Source organism: Ictidomys tridecemlineatus, chromosome 6 (assembly GCF_052094955.1).
Source record: "Ictidomys tridecemlineatus isolate mIctTri1 chromosome 6, mIctTri1.hap1, whole genome shotgun sequence".
In the NCBI taxonomy this organism is placed as follows: domain Eukaryota; kingdom Metazoa; phylum Chordata; class Mammalia; order Rodentia; family Sciuridae; genus Ictidomys; species Ictidomys tridecemlineatus.
In genome coordinates this window covers 198,172,666-198,190,195 of record NC_135482.1, presented here as the reverse complement: position 1 = coordinate 198,190,195, position 17,530 = coordinate 198,172,666, and the positions used below count along the sequence as shown (strand labels likewise).

Below are 17,530 nucleotides of genomic sequence, written 5' to 3'. Positions count from 1 at the left end.
ATAAGAAACTCATTCATCGGGCTGGGGTTGTGGCTCAGTGGTAGAGCGCTCACCTAGCATATGTGAGGCCCCAGGTTTGATCCTCAGCACCACATAAAGATAAATAAATAAAGGTATCGTGACCACTTACAACGAAAAAATATTAAAAAGAGAAACAAACAAATTCGCTCGTCAATAAGGACATGCTCATGGCCAACAGGAGGTGACATAAGCCTGTCCCACTCTCCAGGATGGGGCATTCAGGTCCTTCTGGGATCACCAAGAGGAAGCTGCCTATCATCACACTGTGGTGCAGTAATGAGCTTTCACTATCAGAGTCACCAAGTTCAGGCAATTACAGGAGCAGATCACCCCAGCAACAGGTCTCACTGATCATCCTAAGAAGAAACTGGGATACCTTCCCACAAATGGAATGTAATCCCAGCTAATATATGTCCCCAGTGCTTCTAAGTGCTCTTCCTAGCACATGCAAACTCTGGGGGTCGGGCACTTTGCTGGGTACTCAAAGCCAATCACTGATCCTCCTCATGCTACAAGGCTAGGGCCAGCATAACCAACCACCTCATTTCACAAACCACTATCTGCTCAGGCAGTGGGAGGCTACCCCCAGGCCACTCCAATGCTAAGTGGCAAAGACAATAGACCCAAGACCTGAACTCCTTACCCTGTATCATACTATGGGGCACATAGCAGAGAGCTAAAAGCAAAAGGCAGGGAAGCCCATACACTTTCAGGTCACGATTTTTTTTTTTTTTTTGGATATCTGGGATTGAACTCAGGGGCACTCGACCACTGAGCCACCTTCCCAGCCCTATGCTGTATTTTATTTACAAACAGGATCTCACTGAGTTTCTTAGCTCCTAGCTTTTGCTGAGGCTGGCTCTGAACTCTCGATCCTCTTGTCTCAGCCTCCAGAGCCACTGGGAGCAAATGTTTTGAGAAGAGTCTAACATTCTTAAAACTGGCAGCACTCCGATATCAGGGTCAAATTCATGAGATGGAGATTGGTAGAAAGAAGGAAAATAAGATATAGAGGCTGAGACTCAAAGAACAAGCTTGTAGTGGGAGAAAGACCTGACTCACAAAAAAGAAAAAAGAGAAAGTCTACTGATTAGCAAAGGAACATGATGTACAGAGAGGCCTTCTAGCCAGAAGAGGTGAAGAACTGACTTTATAAAGAGGAGGAGCCCTAAGACAGAGGTGGAAGGTGAGAGGAAACAGTGCATCCAGCACTAGAACAGCACCTGGGCCCATGCCTTTGACAGTGCTTGGGCATCATGAGCACCACAGAATAATCTGTTGAACACACTAAATTTTCCCCACAGCCAACTTGCTGTATAATAAGATATGGCAGCAGCCAGGGGCGAATGCTGAGGAGAGCACCGAGTGTGCAGGACCCAGCACAGGACTGGTGGAATCAATGCAGCAGAATCCACTCAAGTCCAAATATGACCATTCACCATTTCTTAATTCAGGGATAGAAAACAATCATAATAAAAGGGATGCTGCAAAGACACTAATCAGCTGCTACCATACCATAAAAATACAAAGCCCTCATGAGTCCGTGTGTGTGTGTGTGTGTGTGTGTGTGTGTGTGTGTGTTGGGTGGGGGGGGGTTTAAACAAAATAAATGCACATTTTCCATAGAATTCAAAATACATGTATGTTTAGAAAGTTTACTTTGCTGCTATCATCCCAGCAATTTAATAGTTTTATCTAATAAAAACTCTACTCCTGGCATATGCAGTTGTTTGGGGACAAAGGAGGATTATGTGATACAGGTGAACACAACCGACATATTATCGTTATCATATTATTTCAAAATACAGCAAATTTCAAGATCCAGAAACACTTGTCTTTAACATGCATGAAGTCTAGACACACCTCTAATTCCATACCATTTGAAACACAGAAAGCGGGGCCCTAGAGAAAGGCTACATAGAAAATACAAAATACACTAGAAACTACATTGATCTTTAAAGTACTTATATTCCACTCCAAATTCAAATAGAATGCAACTTGATGCATATAACAATTTTAAATCATATTCTACACCTTCTAAAATCTCATTTGTGAAAATCTACTTGACACTATGGGGAAATAATGCTTGGGGAAATAATGCTATGCTTTATGACAAGAGCAGGGTACAATTCCAAAACACAATGAAGCACACCCACACTAGAAGGGGACACTCTGCAGAACCACTGATGGTTCTGTCTATGTGCCAAGAGTGAAAGCTTTCTATTTCCTTCCATGTAGCCCACATTCCTAAGTTTCATAAATATTTAAGGAGCAGTAGTTATTTGTAAAAATGTCCTCCATAACTTACCACGTTGTAATAGCTCTTGTTGATGGCAGTTGTGTCAAACCCTTTGGGGGGGCTCTTCAAAGTTCCTGATTTGGGAGACACAGGTTTCTCTGGAATAAAAACACAAAGCAGTGTTACAGGCCAACACCAGAGATGGTAAAACGTGCTGGCCCAGCCCTCCTGCACCCACGACTGCTCACCCAGCAGCCTCAGCTCAAATAACCAGCCAGAAAAGATGATGAGGGAAGGGTCTAGCACATAGACCAGGTTCCCTCTGGCTGGATGTGTGGAGGTCATGGCCCAGTTCTTCAGCTGTGGATTGGAAATGAATGAGAAATTATGCTTCACAAGTGTCAGCCAAAAACAAGAGGTGAGCTTCGCATATAGCTTCACAGCATCCTAAATACAAAACATCACACAAAAAAGAAAATGCTGGCAGGTACAGACAAACATCAGAACATCGAGACCCTGGTTCTAGACCAACTCTCGGGACTCCGAGTGGGCAGAACGCACAAGGCTTCCCAACCAGCAGAGAGACAAGAGAAAGGAAAGAAGAGGGGCAAACCCAGGGAAGCAGCACCATGCTGCAGCTCGGCGTCAGACGCAGTCGGGCTGCGGCTGGGACGTGTGAGAGCTCAGCACACATCCAAGACCCCTGGCAGAGTAGGAGTGAAGGAGTGTCTGCTCCTCAGAAGCAGTGCATGCCTGTGTCTGTGATGGTTCCATAGGCAGCGGGCATGCAGGTCGGTGTGTGGTGTCCACCAGGGGTTCTCCGCAGCCTGCCCATCCATATTGACCCATGGCTTGCCTTCAGGTGTGCTTGGCACCCTGATTATTACTGGCTCTGTGGGGAGGGGCCGGTGGTACAAGTCTAACTGGCTCTGTGATCCATCTATCACTGGCCCTCTGGGGCTACAGGATAAGGCATCACATTGGGACAGCGGCCTCTTCCATATTCTCTACCAAGAAATTCTTCTGAATATTTCCTAGGGGACTTACATCACAGTCCCCCTCATGCCTCACCTCCCCTGAAAGAATCCTGCTGTGTGAATCCTGATACTGGGCAGGGACACATCCGGTCCCTGTGGTGTATGAGGTGATGGCACCTGTCCACAATTCTAGTGGCCCTCCACTCTTCCTCTGCCCACAATCTCACATGCACAGGGCTCTAGGCAGCACCTGCCAAACTCAACACTCCCGAGCTGCAAGTTCTAAAGTCAACTGCTTGTGCAGCATCTCTAATGTCTTCCAGACACAACGACAAGCCCAAAGTGCCCAAGAACTCACAACCCTCAACCTGGAGCATGCTTCCCCTTGGAGGTGCTTGCTACCTTTCTGAGCACCTTGATGTCAAGAACAAAACTGAAGATGCCCTTCCCAGGTGAAAGAACTCTCTCAATCCATGGAGGGAAAACAACCTGCTTCTAAATGCAAGTAATACACAAGGAAAACGACCTGCTCTATACACACCCTCCTCCTAAACTCGGCTCCTCCTATGCTAAGAAGGTAATTATTAGAGAAGACTGACACTTTTACATGAGAACAATGTTTTTTTCCATCTTCGAAGTCTGCAATTTGGGAGCAAAACACAAAGGGACAATGAAGGTGAAATGGCTGAAGGCCAACTCAAAGCCACCTTGACCCTAAACCACACAAGAAGAGCACATATATTAGTACTTATGCCTGCGTGGTTAACTACACGAGCATAACCTTGAATCTGCTGTATCTTAAAATAATGAATTTGATATTTTATTTAAACTTAAGACATACCTCATTCTCAACACAATAGTTAATTGGACTCAATTTCCTATGAAAACATTAAGGAAAAAGATTTTCAATTAAAAAGGTTCAGGCTACTCATTTTATACAAAAATATAGAAAAGGTACAAAGAGGAAACAGAGACAAATCAGAGTAATCCCACACAAACTGTCTTTTCTCCCTCTGGGGCTGCTACATGGACAGCACTGAGGCAGGCAGGTCTCCTGATCACATTCCAGAATATGCCCTGCAGTCAGTTGTTAACAGAAGGCTCCAAAGGCCACAACCCCTCCAATGAGTGTCCACAGCAGTCCTACAGGAAGCAGACTACACAAACAGCTGAGGTAGATCCCCTCCAAGGACAACCAGCAGGCCGCCCCTTCCTCCTGACACAGGAGTCACTCATCTGCATGCTCATGCCAAGTGTCTGGGATCCAGGAATGTCAATCCAGGAGGGGACATATGTCAACAGAACAGGGCAGGCAGTAGGCAACCTCAGGGTCCTTTGGTAGCTTCTACCAAAAAATGGAGGACAAAAATGTAATACAGGTGAAGTTATGGTCATTCATAATAGAAAAAAATGCATATAACCAGGAAATTGGTCCCCAAACATTCAATCTCCTTAGTTCCCTGCAAAAACAATATGTTTAGCCCACCTTATAGCTAAAAGTTATTTAAACTCGCTATTATTGAGGTGTGGGGAAATAAAGAGGACAGAATTCAGTGCCACTTTCCCAGGGCTGCCTGATATAGCAGGTCTTCTCTTTCCTGCAATAAACTCAAAAAACTTACGCTGAATACAAGAGAATTCAAACACAGATGTGTGAAAGAAAAACAAGTGAGGAGAGTCCCAAAGCGCCCACAATCTCACTGCTCCACCTGTGAGAGGGGGTAACTCATCCTGGCCCCTGGCAGGGCCATAGCCAACACATGGAGGCAAGGCACAGCCCAGTCCCAGTCCCAGCAGGGCCAATGCAACAGAACCTCCTGGGTGAGCCCCATGAAAAACAGCTTAGGTGCTTTCGTCCACTGGCCCAGAACCATGAAGCCACATACATCTCCTCCAAAGAAACCTGCCTGAGGAGTGTAAGCCACTGAAAAAATGAAGCCTGAGCCCAGGGCTGCAACAGGCACAGGAGCCAAGTTCCCAAAAGGCAGAAACGAGACAACCGAAGAAGTGTGTTTAAAATGACAAGGAAGAGAGGGACCAAAATGAGTGAAAAAGGTAACCTGAACATGAAGAACAACTGAAAAAGAATGAAGCAAAACTTCTAGAAATAAATACTATGATCACTCAAATGAACATCTCAATGGACCCATTAACACCACAGGTGAATGGGAAATCCATGAACCAAAGTTTCCCAATTTGAGGAAGTATTCAAAATTAACACTGTCTGTGAAACAAACCAGAGAGAGAGAAGAGGGGAGAGGAGAGGAGGGGTGGAGGGAGGAGAGGAGAAGGAAAATGAAAAACTCGTTAAAAACCAAAACCAGGCCTTCACAGGATCTTCATGAGAACACAGGGAAGAGGAGGGGCAGGCTTCAGCAGACCTTTCCCCAGCCGAGAAGCCTAATTCCTGCGCTGAGGCGGGTCAGCCATGGGCAAGCCACAGCAGCAGCACTGGAAGGTGCTAGCTGGCTGGGCCACGATGGCCTCTTCTTACATGGCCAAGAGGAGGCCAAACACAAGACTGCCACGCGGCCCTGCCCAGGGGCCTATTCTCCTGGCTCCCTCCCGGTCTTCCTTGTTCCCTCTGCTCCTCTTCCCCTTGCCTGGAAGTCACCATGTGCCCTTTGCCCTGTGGAGACTGCAACTCCCCACTCACCATCCACTCTCACCCTCCCGGTTCCCAGGTCCTGACTCCATCAGGTGCTGAGTCTCCTCTTCTCTAAGGGATGAGCTGCTGACAGCAATTACTTCTGATTTGTCTCTGAAAATGCTGTAATTGTGCAGTTACTGTTTTCTCCTAACTTTACTACAGTAAAAAGTAGAGCTTACACAGCCATTAACATTTTGCCAATCTTACCATATATTACCCCTTTTTTCTTTTCTGGAAACAATATACAATCAACCCCAGAAACGGCATCATTTTATCCATCAATAGTTTAATGTTCACCTTGCCAGAGTGACCTTTTTTCAGTTTTAAGCAAAAACCCTACTATCAGGCTATTAATCACATCTAAAAAAAAAAAAAAAAAGTAACTTTTAGTCTTTTCTAATGGCTCATCTGTGTTCAAACCTCCTTGTTTTTCGTGACAACAACTTTGGTAGTCAGTTCATTTCAATCAGAGGCCAAACAGCACCGGTGCATCTGACTGAAGCTCCTCTAAGTCTCTTGCATTCTACAAAAGTGCCTGCCTTCAGTTCTGGATGTCAGCAGATAGCACAGGGACCACTACCCTCCCTCACCTCAGGCACTATTCAGGCTGCTCCCGCTGTGCCTCATAATTCATTAAAAACCCTGTTGCTTTTCCCACTACGGTGTTTCTCCATTCCTACGAATGCAGAAGGTTGCTCACTCACATGTGTGCCGCCGAATGGGTATTGGTTGTAGTCTCAGAATCAGATGCACTTGCTAACAGTCTTGACAACGCAATATGAAAATATAGCTGACCAAAGACAGAAAGCAGGAGGGCAAAGAACAGGGCCATGTTAAGTCACTGTGTCGCAGCAGCAGCGAGAGAGAAGCACACAATGCTGATGAGACGCAAGATGGCCTATATCACTAGCATCACCAACTAGAGGAATATGAAAGCAAAATAGCACAAGGAGGTAGGAGGAAAAGGCAAGACAGGAGATAAAACCTCCACATCCTCCCTGGAAGGGGGAGAAGAGCCTGAGCAAAGGCTGCCACTGGGCAGGGCCTGGAAGCATAGGGGACACTGCTTCACATTACAAAGGTACTTCCATCCTACATCCTATATGACCTGTTTGTATTATTTAACATAAATAAGAATAACTTTGGGGGGAAAGAATGCCTCTCATAATGAAAGACTAAGGACCTGACTACAAACTGCTATATATGATTCTCATCTATGGGATGCTCCCCTTCAAGTGAGGATGACTGGTCACTGTCATCAGGAGATGGCCATACAGAACAAGTCACACCACACACTGTGACATCTGTGCTGGGGTGAGTGCACACTGGTTTGTTAAGCTGCATGAATACTTGCACTGAGATTCCAAAGATTCCAAACCATCTAGTCCCAGATCCTGATACCTAGCACTGTGCTCTCCACATGTGCCTCAGAGGCTCGAATCTTCCAATCTATGCTCTTAACAAAATCATCTGTATCTGGATGACTCCTTTATATTCTGGGTGCACTGGGGAAAATACTGTTTGCAAACAGGTCCCTGCCTGGACCCTACCTTCAACAGAGAAAGAAGGGGCTGCAGTATAAGTTTCTTCTGCAGCAGAGGGTGCAAAGTCCTGGGTCATCCTGTCCTGTTCCCAAAACTCAGCAGCATGTCCTGTCACTGTTTATGAAAAACGAGTAGGAAATATTAAAAAGTGGCAAACTCAGGAAGCCACAGTGTGAATTAACATTCAGAGGAAATGCCCCTCCTGCACAACAGATGGGCTGTCCAGAAATGCAAGGATTAGAGTCAGCACGTTTGAAATAACCATCTAAGAGACACTTGGGGAGTGTGTACTACTGAGCACCTCCACTTCAAAAACAGCAGAAGTTAGCATCTCTCCATCCCAGAACAGGCCTTGCTGTGCTCTCCCCTTGCCTTCTCCCTTCAATGTAGGGAATTCCATATTATGAGCCTATGTATGTGTAAAACATACACACACACACACACACACACACACACACACACACGGGTAAAACACATGAGTTTTACACATCCAAAAAAAGACACACAGAACATAAATGCTAAGTAACAATTACATACCTCCACAAGACTGTACACATCAGGAATAATCTACAGCACTTTTGACACCAAATAAAGATTATTATACAGACTCGAAAGGTATCTATCTTCAAAGCAGAACTATTTCAAACAAGAAACCATCCACAGGTTAAAAGCAGAAAAATCAACAAGAACACTTCCGAGTCTAACCACAAGAGGGCATAACCTGTGGCTATGCACACTCCCCACCCCCCAAAGCCAAGATTAAGGAGACAATCTAGAGACTTTATCTGGAGATAAACAACCTAAACAGCAGAATTTAGAAGCAGCCCTCAGATTTTGCTTACAAAGTAAAACTACTTGGAAATCAACCCAAAAGGTAATAGCAAAAAAAAAAACTCAATTGAAGAGAAGTCAGGGTTTTGTTTCACAAGGAAATGATCTAACAGTTAGCGAAGTCTGCTTCAAACCCAGCACAATTTTGTTTTCAGCAAATTCAGCACCAATTATACCATGAATTACAATGCTTGAATCAAACATACCTTTGGAAAAAGAAACCTACTCCATCAGAAAGGCAATGAACTATCAAGAAAATTGCAACACTGAATGTAACTGCAATCCTAGAATTTTATCCTCCTGCTATAGTGGGAGAATAAAAGAAGTGGTCTCCCACCTTTCTGCTTCAGCTGCCACATTTGGAATCAGACTGGCCTGACTTTTCTAACAGCATACTCGGATGATTACAGAACACTAGATGAGAAGTCATTCCCCTAGGTTCACTGTCAAATAAAGGACAACAAATAATGGTGTCTTATATTTTTAAAAACAGAAAAATTTCAAAGCCAACCTACTCACGCTCCATTTGGTACATAAACTATGGATATGGTGTGGTTCCCTACAAACAATGCATCTTTAATACTAATGTATCACAAACACAGATTTAAACTGGTCACACACACTCAGAAACAAGATACTAACATGGAAATTTAGGCAGGGCAGAATGTCACAGCTGCCCCTGAGGGAGGTCAACACAGAACACTCCTTTCACCGGTCCCTCCTACCTAGCTTCCTCAGCCACTGCTAACCCTGAGGCCTCCACTCCACACTAAAGCGAGGCCTGCCTGCAACACATCAGGACACATGTCTGCAACCTTAATGGGTAACCGCATGCTGTACAGCAAACAGCTACCCACAGACGACAGTGAGGGCATTCAAATCTATTTGAAAATCACGCCCACAAGGCACCCCAGGACTCTGAGACTCACAAACCCACCTTCAGTGTCATTTCTTATGCTGCATTAACTGAAAAAGCCACAGGAGAAATACCTGGACATTCCCTTCATCTGCAGCCTACTACAATTCAAAATTAGAAAGAAGCAATGTTTAAGAGTAGTCAATGTAAGAACTAATGAAAGCCACATGGCTAGCTGAAAGAACAGACTGAACAACTGCCTCCCACTGGGAAAAACTGCTTTTCCTCAGTCCCATTCATTTCCTGCCTCCCACTGGGCCAGGTCCTTCCCAAAGGCTCAACCACTCCCTAGCTCCATGAGGACCATTTTCTGGTGTTCTCTCCCAATGGTGGCCCAGGAGGACGAAGTCCCCACATGCTGGGGCTGGGGCTGGCGGGCTGCTAACCTAATCAGCACAATTTTGTTCTCAGCAAATTCACAGTCACATACCTGCAGCACTGCACACTGCTGGCTGGGCTCAAAGCTCAGCCTGGATGCCCAGCTGAGTCACAAACCAAACCACATATCCATCACCTTCACCTACTGCTACTCAGTTGATTCCACAAGTGAATAGCAACTTTTCTAAAGATTGCAAAAATTTATGTTTCCTACCCGCTTAAGATCTTAACAATACCTGTCTGCTGGGGTTATGATAAGGACTGAGGTCACATATAAAAAACACTTTATAGTAACCAGAGAATAAGCAGCCAAAAAATCTTTGGCCAAGTTGATTTTGTAGTAAAAATTAAAAATACTGCTTATTACTATTAATAACTATAAAAATAGCAACAAGAAGATATGCCCTCATATAAAACAGCATGACTGTTATTGAAAACATAACTGGAAGAGGACATGGAGAAACTGCACTCACACACTGCTACTGGGAATGCAAGAAGGTACAAGAACTGGAGAAGCACATGGCGGGTCTCAAAACCAAAGCACGTAAGTACCACCTGCTCTGCAATTACATTTCTGGATACATGATGATGGCTTCTGACCTTAGGAAGGTTTGCATACCATTATTTGACTTTACAATGGTGTGAAAGCAGTAACTTTCAGTAAGAATGTACTCAAGAATGTAACCTGGTCTTTCCACAGGTTAGCATTGTATGCTACAATTTCCGCTCTTCTCCCACCTGCAGGCTGGTTCACATGTTCTGAGCATGTCTAAAGTAGGCTAGGCTAAACCATGGTGTTCAGCAGGTTAGGTGGCTTACCATACTGTAACTTACAACTGGTTTACCTAAAGTACAACCCCATTGAAAGCCGAGGAGCACCTGTACCTAACCTGTGAAAACAAGGACTTGACCAGTCACATACCTGTAGCACTGCACACAGCAGCCCAGACCCAAAAGCAACCCAAGTGCCCATCAGCAGACAATCAAAGGTAATACACATGCAGAGAAGGGAATTCCAACACATGCTACAACACAGATGGACCTTAAGCACATTACACTCAGTGAAACAAGTCAGTCAAAAAGACACAAACAATATGTTTCTATTTATATGAGCTGCTTGGCTTTGGAGACATAAAGTAGAGTAGGGGGTACAGGGCTGGGGAGGGGAGCAGGGTATCAGTGCTCCCTGGGGCCAGAGCCTCAGATCAGGAAGATGAGAAACTTGTGGAGGCCGACAGAGGTAATGGTTATGCAACAACATGCACATGACTAATGTTACAGAATTACACACTCAGAAACAGACAGAATGGCTAGGTGAATGTTATATACACAAGATACCAAAAATGAACAGTAAAACCCAGAGAACTTTGTAACTCACGGTGCCCGGCTGCCTGCTGTCTTACTGAAGTGTAACAGACATCCTTAAAATCAGAAACTTTCAATAAGCCTCAAACTGCTTTTCTTCAGTCCCATTCATTTCCTGCTAACTGTTCTTCAAGCTGTTTTCTCCATCCTGTTTCCCACAGGCAATCACCTCATCTCATGCTGAGAACAGGAGCTAAGAATGCTCCCAAATCCCAGGCCCTGGGCACCAGAGGGTACAAAAACCAGAACTGCCACACAGGCTCACTGGAGGCCACAGCCAGACAGATGTGTATTTCTCAGCTTCTGTTCTACATGACTGTTCCCTCCAGTAACCTGTATTAGGTTGGAAAGGCAGAGCAGTAGTTTCTGGGTTTGGCCAAGCTGTGATTAAATTCACTTTTCCCTTTTATATTGTTTTGCTCTCATTCCTGATGCAGACAGAAAACTGAATCCAGTTAGATGGGATCCCAGATTCAGGCCTCTGGCCTGGGCCTCAGTACTAAGTTTTCGAAGGTCGCCGTTGAGAAAATATTTTACTATCAAAACTCATTTTCACATTCAAAATTCATTTTTTCTTGCTACATTAAAAAATAAAATAACAGCAATGACCACTCAGGGACCCTGCTCTGTGTAAGCACTGAGTGCCCACCATACATACTGCAGCTAAGTAGCCCCACCAAGGGACTTCCACAAGCAATGCATAGAGTTGTCCTTTCCATCTGAAATATCTGCAGTTTAGGCCATACCCACCCCAGCACACTATGCCCTTTCCACACATCCTGTTCTCCAGTCATATTGGTAAATCATCTTTCCCAGGGCGGAATCAGAGAAACAGTATAGTGCACTACTTTCCAAATAGCAGGAACAATATACAAAGTTACAAATGTTATCCCACCTCTCTCCCTACCTTCCCACATTCTTCCCCTTTCTGACCCTCCTTCTAAAATCTCATTGCAAATCTTTATCTCTCACAAGAGCATCTATAACCAAGCTCAACATAAAACAAGATTTACATATGTAGAGGCAATTTAGGCAAGCTCCGTGAAGGCCAGCAGTGCCCAGTAGCATTCACGTGACCTAGAAGTCTCTATGGAGTTCCTTCTTAATCCTCCACACTGGCCCATGGCCTGAAGTATGGCTAAGAAACACCTGTGTCAAGAAAACATAATGCCAGGTCCCCTGAACACAGTCCGCTGGCACTTCAGTCGCTGGCCTCACCAACGTTCAACATTCACAGTCACTCCCTCGTCAGCAGATCTAACCACAAGCCTCAGAGAATATTCAACTCCACTGTGCATATCAGCGATATAACTATGCCAAAGACCACCACTCTCTTTCAAAAGAGATCAGCCTCTGAAAGATCAGTTTTGGTCAGTAAAAAAACATCAAAAAAATACAGAAAGCAATACATTTTAAAATACTATTACTGATATAAACAGCAGAAATTATCTTCAAATAGATGATTGGTAAAGTGCCCACAGTTAAAAGTCTGCATATCACAAATTCCAAGCCCTGACCCCAGCTCTAAAAAATAAAAGGATATCTTAACACAAAAGTGTAACCACAATTGCACAGTGGCACACACCTGCAATCCCAGCTGTACTCGGAGGCTGAGGCAGGAGAATCACTTGGGAGTTTAGGACCCAAGGTAGTAAGATCCCACTTCAATTAAAAAAAAAAAACCTTAGCAGAGCATGGTGGTACACGCCTGAAATCCCAGCTACTCAAGAGACTCAGGCAGAAAGATCTCAAACTTCTGGCCAGCCTGGCAACTTAGAAACTATCTCAAAAATAAAATGGGATGTAATTCACTGGTAGAGCACTTGCCTACCATGTACAAAGCCCTGAGTTCAACCCTCAGTACCTGGAGGAGGAAAGAGAGAACATTAACATATTTGAGATATTTCCCTTGGAATGTGGAAAATGTCAGGATGGAATGCAAAGCTAGGTTATAACTGTGAAGCCCTTTGTCCCAGAACTCCAATGTTAGGGATTCCACTGGACAAAAATTTTATCACGACAGAGGCACTTTCCCAGACTCTCTTGGAGAGCTAGCACTCAGGATGCTAATGCATTCATGGCTGCTTTCTCAGCCTTAAGAACAGCAGTCATCAGTGCCACTTCAGGCTTGGCCACTTACCACTTGGCTTGATCTCACGCACATAGTTGCTGGGGAACCAGCCAGTCCTGCCATTGTGCGTGCCTTCCCACCAGCCTCCTTCCTCCACTCGAGTGACGTGGATGACATCACCCTTCGTGAACGAGAGCTCATCTTCATTGGTCTGCTGGAAATTGAACTTGGCTCTCACTACCAGCTGATGGTTGCTGTTATCAGTCATGTCCTAAAAAGCAGGTGGGGAGGAGTGGGAGGAAGATTACTTGAGATACAGTCTACTCCATTAAAATAAGTAAGATTATATTTTATAAAGGCAACCAAAACATTATTATAAATGCCCAAAGCATTCAAACAGCAGGAAAATGTCTAAAATAAAAAAACAAGTTTCCTGTCACTCCCAGTGCACCTTGCTCACCATTTGGTCCCGGCCCCAGAAGAGACCCTCCAGGGTCTCTCATTCTGCAACTGCTAAACCTGCACAAACCGATATACATTCACACACACTTAGAAGGATCAGCGCGCCTACTCCTCCAGCATTTAGGCCAAGTCAGCATTCTGCAGTCATTCTTCCAGCAATACTTAGAACCAACTAATTGCATAATGCTGTACTACTCGAAGGTGCCATTATTTTATCACTCTCCAACAATGGGCCTTTAGATTAGTTTCTTAATACACTACATACAGTATTTCTGTCTTGCAAAACAAGGCTACTTTAAAAATGCATGTCCATCTTTAAATATAATTAGCCTCCATGTTAAATTCTAGTAAAAGAACACATACTAATACTGTTAAGTGTAAAAATAAATTTCTAAACTGCCCTTCAAAAAGGTTCTCCATATTCACACCAAGCAACATGCCCACCAACATAGCTGAAGAGTTCTTTGTCTGATTTTCACCAACACTGGGTATTGTTGAATGTTTGTTTCCCCCCCCCCCCACAAAAACTGCATTTTTCAAAGTCTCTGGAAGGCAGGAAGAGAAAAGCAGACTCTTGAGTTTCTTCCTATCTCCATACAATCTGGACTAGGCTCTGGAGAGGCCAGCAACCCAAATCCACATGAAAGTCCACAGGGAAAAAAAAACAAGTCCCAGAGAAGCCCATGGGGCCCATGAGACCACTCTCAGGCCCACAACATGAACTACAACCTTGTTGAGGAACCAGTGAGGATGCTGTGGTGTTCTCCTGTGTCCCACCACCAGGGGGAAGCCCATTCCACATGCACCATGGTGTCGAACAGGTTCTGGGCAAAATGTCCTATGGCCACATAAACAAAGACAGGCCTGGGAGTCCCAGCACCTAGCAGACAACCAGGAGAGACATGCCTGACATTATGTCCAGAAGACAGCAAGCAGATGTCCAGTAGAGACGAGACCATGGCTGAGACCATGCCCAAGAGGCAGCAAGCGGACGACCAGGAGAGAGGACCCCCAAGATGATATCAAGGCAACAGCAGACATGGGAGTGGATGGAAAAAGTTCAGCAGTCATCATAAAGTTTTGAAAAAGCCCCTACAAACTGCCTTGAAATAGAAAAAAAAAAAAACAGAGAAAACTTCAGAAAAGAATGGCATTTACAAACTTCACTTAGAAGAAAAGAAACAGAGCATGCTGAAGAATAAGCAGAACCATAGGGACTATGGCATGAAAAGGGCTGCCAAGTGGCCAAGGAACACACCTGGAAAAGCCCTGGAATTGACAAAGGCACACGGTTACAGCAGGACAAACCCACAAACATTCAGACCAAATCACATCCTAGCATTAAACCTCTGAAAACAAAAGGCAATAAAAATCATAATGTCAGGGAAAAAAAAGCAATCTTCGGATTATAAGACCTCAAAATATTTACATCCCATGTGCCCTTTCTCCAGGAACAAATTAGAGAAAATGTGCTCCTCCAAGACAGGTGAAATGCAAGGGCAAAATGAAGACATGGAGAAAGTGGTGGAGGAGAGCCACATAGGTCAGAAGCACCTCCAAGGAGGACCAAGCAGAAAAGAGACTGCCATGCAGCAGCCTGCGAAACACCAGGAGTGCTCCTCAGGGAGATGAGCAAGAAGAAATCTAACAGGCTTGAATGCAAATACATAGATTCTTAGATCAGGGCTACCATGTGCAAAAAGGACAGGGAAAACAAAGAGACAAAGATAAGTATGCATTCCAGAAAGCATGTCTGCGACATGACTCCACTCTGAACACTGCTGGCTTGGCCACCCTAACGTTCTAAACACCGAACTAACTGAAGCCAGGATAGAGCTTGGCCACAAAGACAATGGGACCACAGAGCATTGGGGAGCAGGTAAAGGGACCGAGTGTAAAGAGCTCACCACTCTCTACTATGGACATCCACACTGAAAAAACATTTCAAATTAAACCCCCTCCTCCAAAAAAGGCATTTTCCTTTGACACACATAGGCAAAATCCTAAAAGAACCACTAGTAAAACTGCAAGTGGCTGTCTCCAGCAAGTCTCAGAGTTACTCTAACCAGGAGCAGGTGAACATCATGAGACTACACCCCCACCATGAGGGAGATCCTTAACAAAGAGTAGCTGAGTAGCTGGCTGGTCATTCTCAAATGCTTAATACTTATCTATCTAAACGTGTGTACAAATTAAACATTAATCATAAATTATAAGTATGTATCTAATAATTCAAAATCCTGAATAAATAATAGTTAACACATCTTTAGTATCTAACACAGGAGTCTCTTCCTCCATGTGGCAGCGCAGGCTCCAGCTAACAGCCATTGCTCAAGCATAGCACTCACCACCCCACCAATGGCATGAGCAAGATATAGTAGCAGCCACAGTGGCACTTGCTCTTGGGAGATGGAACATTATCCAACTCACCATGCCATAGCGAATCTCCTTCTGCAAACCACCCTCATGCTCACCAGCAGTCTACCACAACCCTACCACCTTCTCCTTTCTACAGCTTAGCCTTGTATAAACATTCACACAGTGATTCTGGTGAGGAGCTCACATAAGGAACGAACTGTGGAGTGCAAGGGAGCCTCGGGGTCCATAAGGGGTCCTCCAAGGTCACAGTGCCCAGGACAAGCCCACTGCCAGCCTCCTGTAGCTGCAGCTGGGTGCCAGGCCATGGAGGTCAGCTCCACGGTACAACAGTAGGTGAGTAGAAATCAGGAAATTACACAGAAGGTAAGCTACACTCCCCCTATAGACAGGAAGGTGAAAACAGAACTCTCAACTCAGATGGGTGCCAGGGAAACACCCAAGGATTTCTGTACTTCACAAACGAAGCAATCAGAAAGGAAAAGGCTGTGAAAAGGGCAGCATCCAAGAGAAAGACAAGGCATGCCAAAGAAGAGGACCACTTGGACCTGTGTGACAGCTTCCGCTCAACAAACTCACCTTCTTCCGTGTCTTTATGGTGACAGGATGTGGATTTCTTTAACACATCCTTTTACAATAGTGCCCGAAGGGCAAGACGCACTAGACAAGCCAAAGGGAGGGTGTTCCAAGACATCTACATACTCCAGTTACCCACCGCACAACACCAACTGCAGTCTGGATCACAGCATTCGAGTGTGAAAGGCTCCCTTCATTGTCTCTAGTGCCACAGGAAGCTAGAATGATGAATTTAACCCTATTTTATCACTGTGGGCTTTCTTCTTTCTCATTTTTAAAAAGATCTCCTAAACAGTGGTTTGTCATCCACCTGGATTCAATGTGACATTCTAGTACTCTCTCAATAAAAAAAATGCATTTATATAAAATAAAAAACAGGTGACACTCGTCCGTACTGTTAGAAATCAGAATAGCAGATACCCTTAGGGTAAAAAAACAATGAAAGCATCCTGAGGCTAGTCTTGTTGGTCTTACTGGATGCTGCTTAGTTAGCAATCTTTGATGTGTGAAAATCCATCCTGCTGTACACACAACACATGAGATTTTTTAAATGCATGTTACAAGTCAACAACTATTAGCAATGGGAAGGGACTGAAGACTCCCTCCCCAAAGGGAAAAAGGGTCCCCACATGGGCCTATAGGACACCTCCCCTGAGAACAGTCACCTAGCCACTGGGCAGGCTCTTCTCCACAAACTTCCTGGCTCCTACAGCCAGAGTTTCATCTGCCAGTTTCTGGCATATTCCTCTTCATCAAGTGCTATTCTACCCACAGTCCTGCAGGCATCCCGACAGTCCAACCCAGAAAAGCCTGCAGCCTTCAAAGCTCCAGATCCTCCTCCACGTCCCAGAGTGTCCAGACTCTCATTCATTGAAAAAAGGCTTGTCACAGAGTCAAAAACCCAATATCTACTCCACAGTTTCTAGTCCCAGTTCTACAATCCTGGGTAAATACCCACCTTATCTAAGTTTCAGTTTCCTCATAATGTATTTCATCTAGTATAAGTTGCCAAAAACTGGACAATGCCCACTGTTACATTATAAAACACTAAATACTGTCAATTAAATTACAGAATACCATAAACTATAAGATACATGTTACTTTCAGATATGCTAAAATGTTTT

At 44.6% G+C, this 17,530-nt stretch overlaps 1 protein-coding gene across 9 annotated transcripts in view; it reads right to left on the bottom strand.

The window, feature by feature from the left end:
• Arhgef7 (Rho guanine nucleotide exchange factor 7) overlaps positions 1–17,530 on the bottom strand; it is a 130,123-nt gene that overhangs the window by 46,148 nt on the left and 66,445 nt on the right. For all 9 annotated transcript variants that reach the window (XR_013423536.1, XR_013423537.1, XM_078016342.1 and 6 more), the window contains 2 exons: positions 13,062–13,263; positions 2,330–2,418 (listed from right to left, as the gene is read on the bottom strand). Coding sequence is in view for 7 of the 9 variants with exons in the window: in XM_078016342.1 (XP_077872468.1) it covers positions 2,330–2,418; positions 13,062–13,263 (291 nt within the window). In the remaining 2 variants the exon portion in view is untranslated. The remainder of the gene's footprint in view (positions 1–2,329; positions 2,419–13,061; positions 13,264–17,530) is intronic.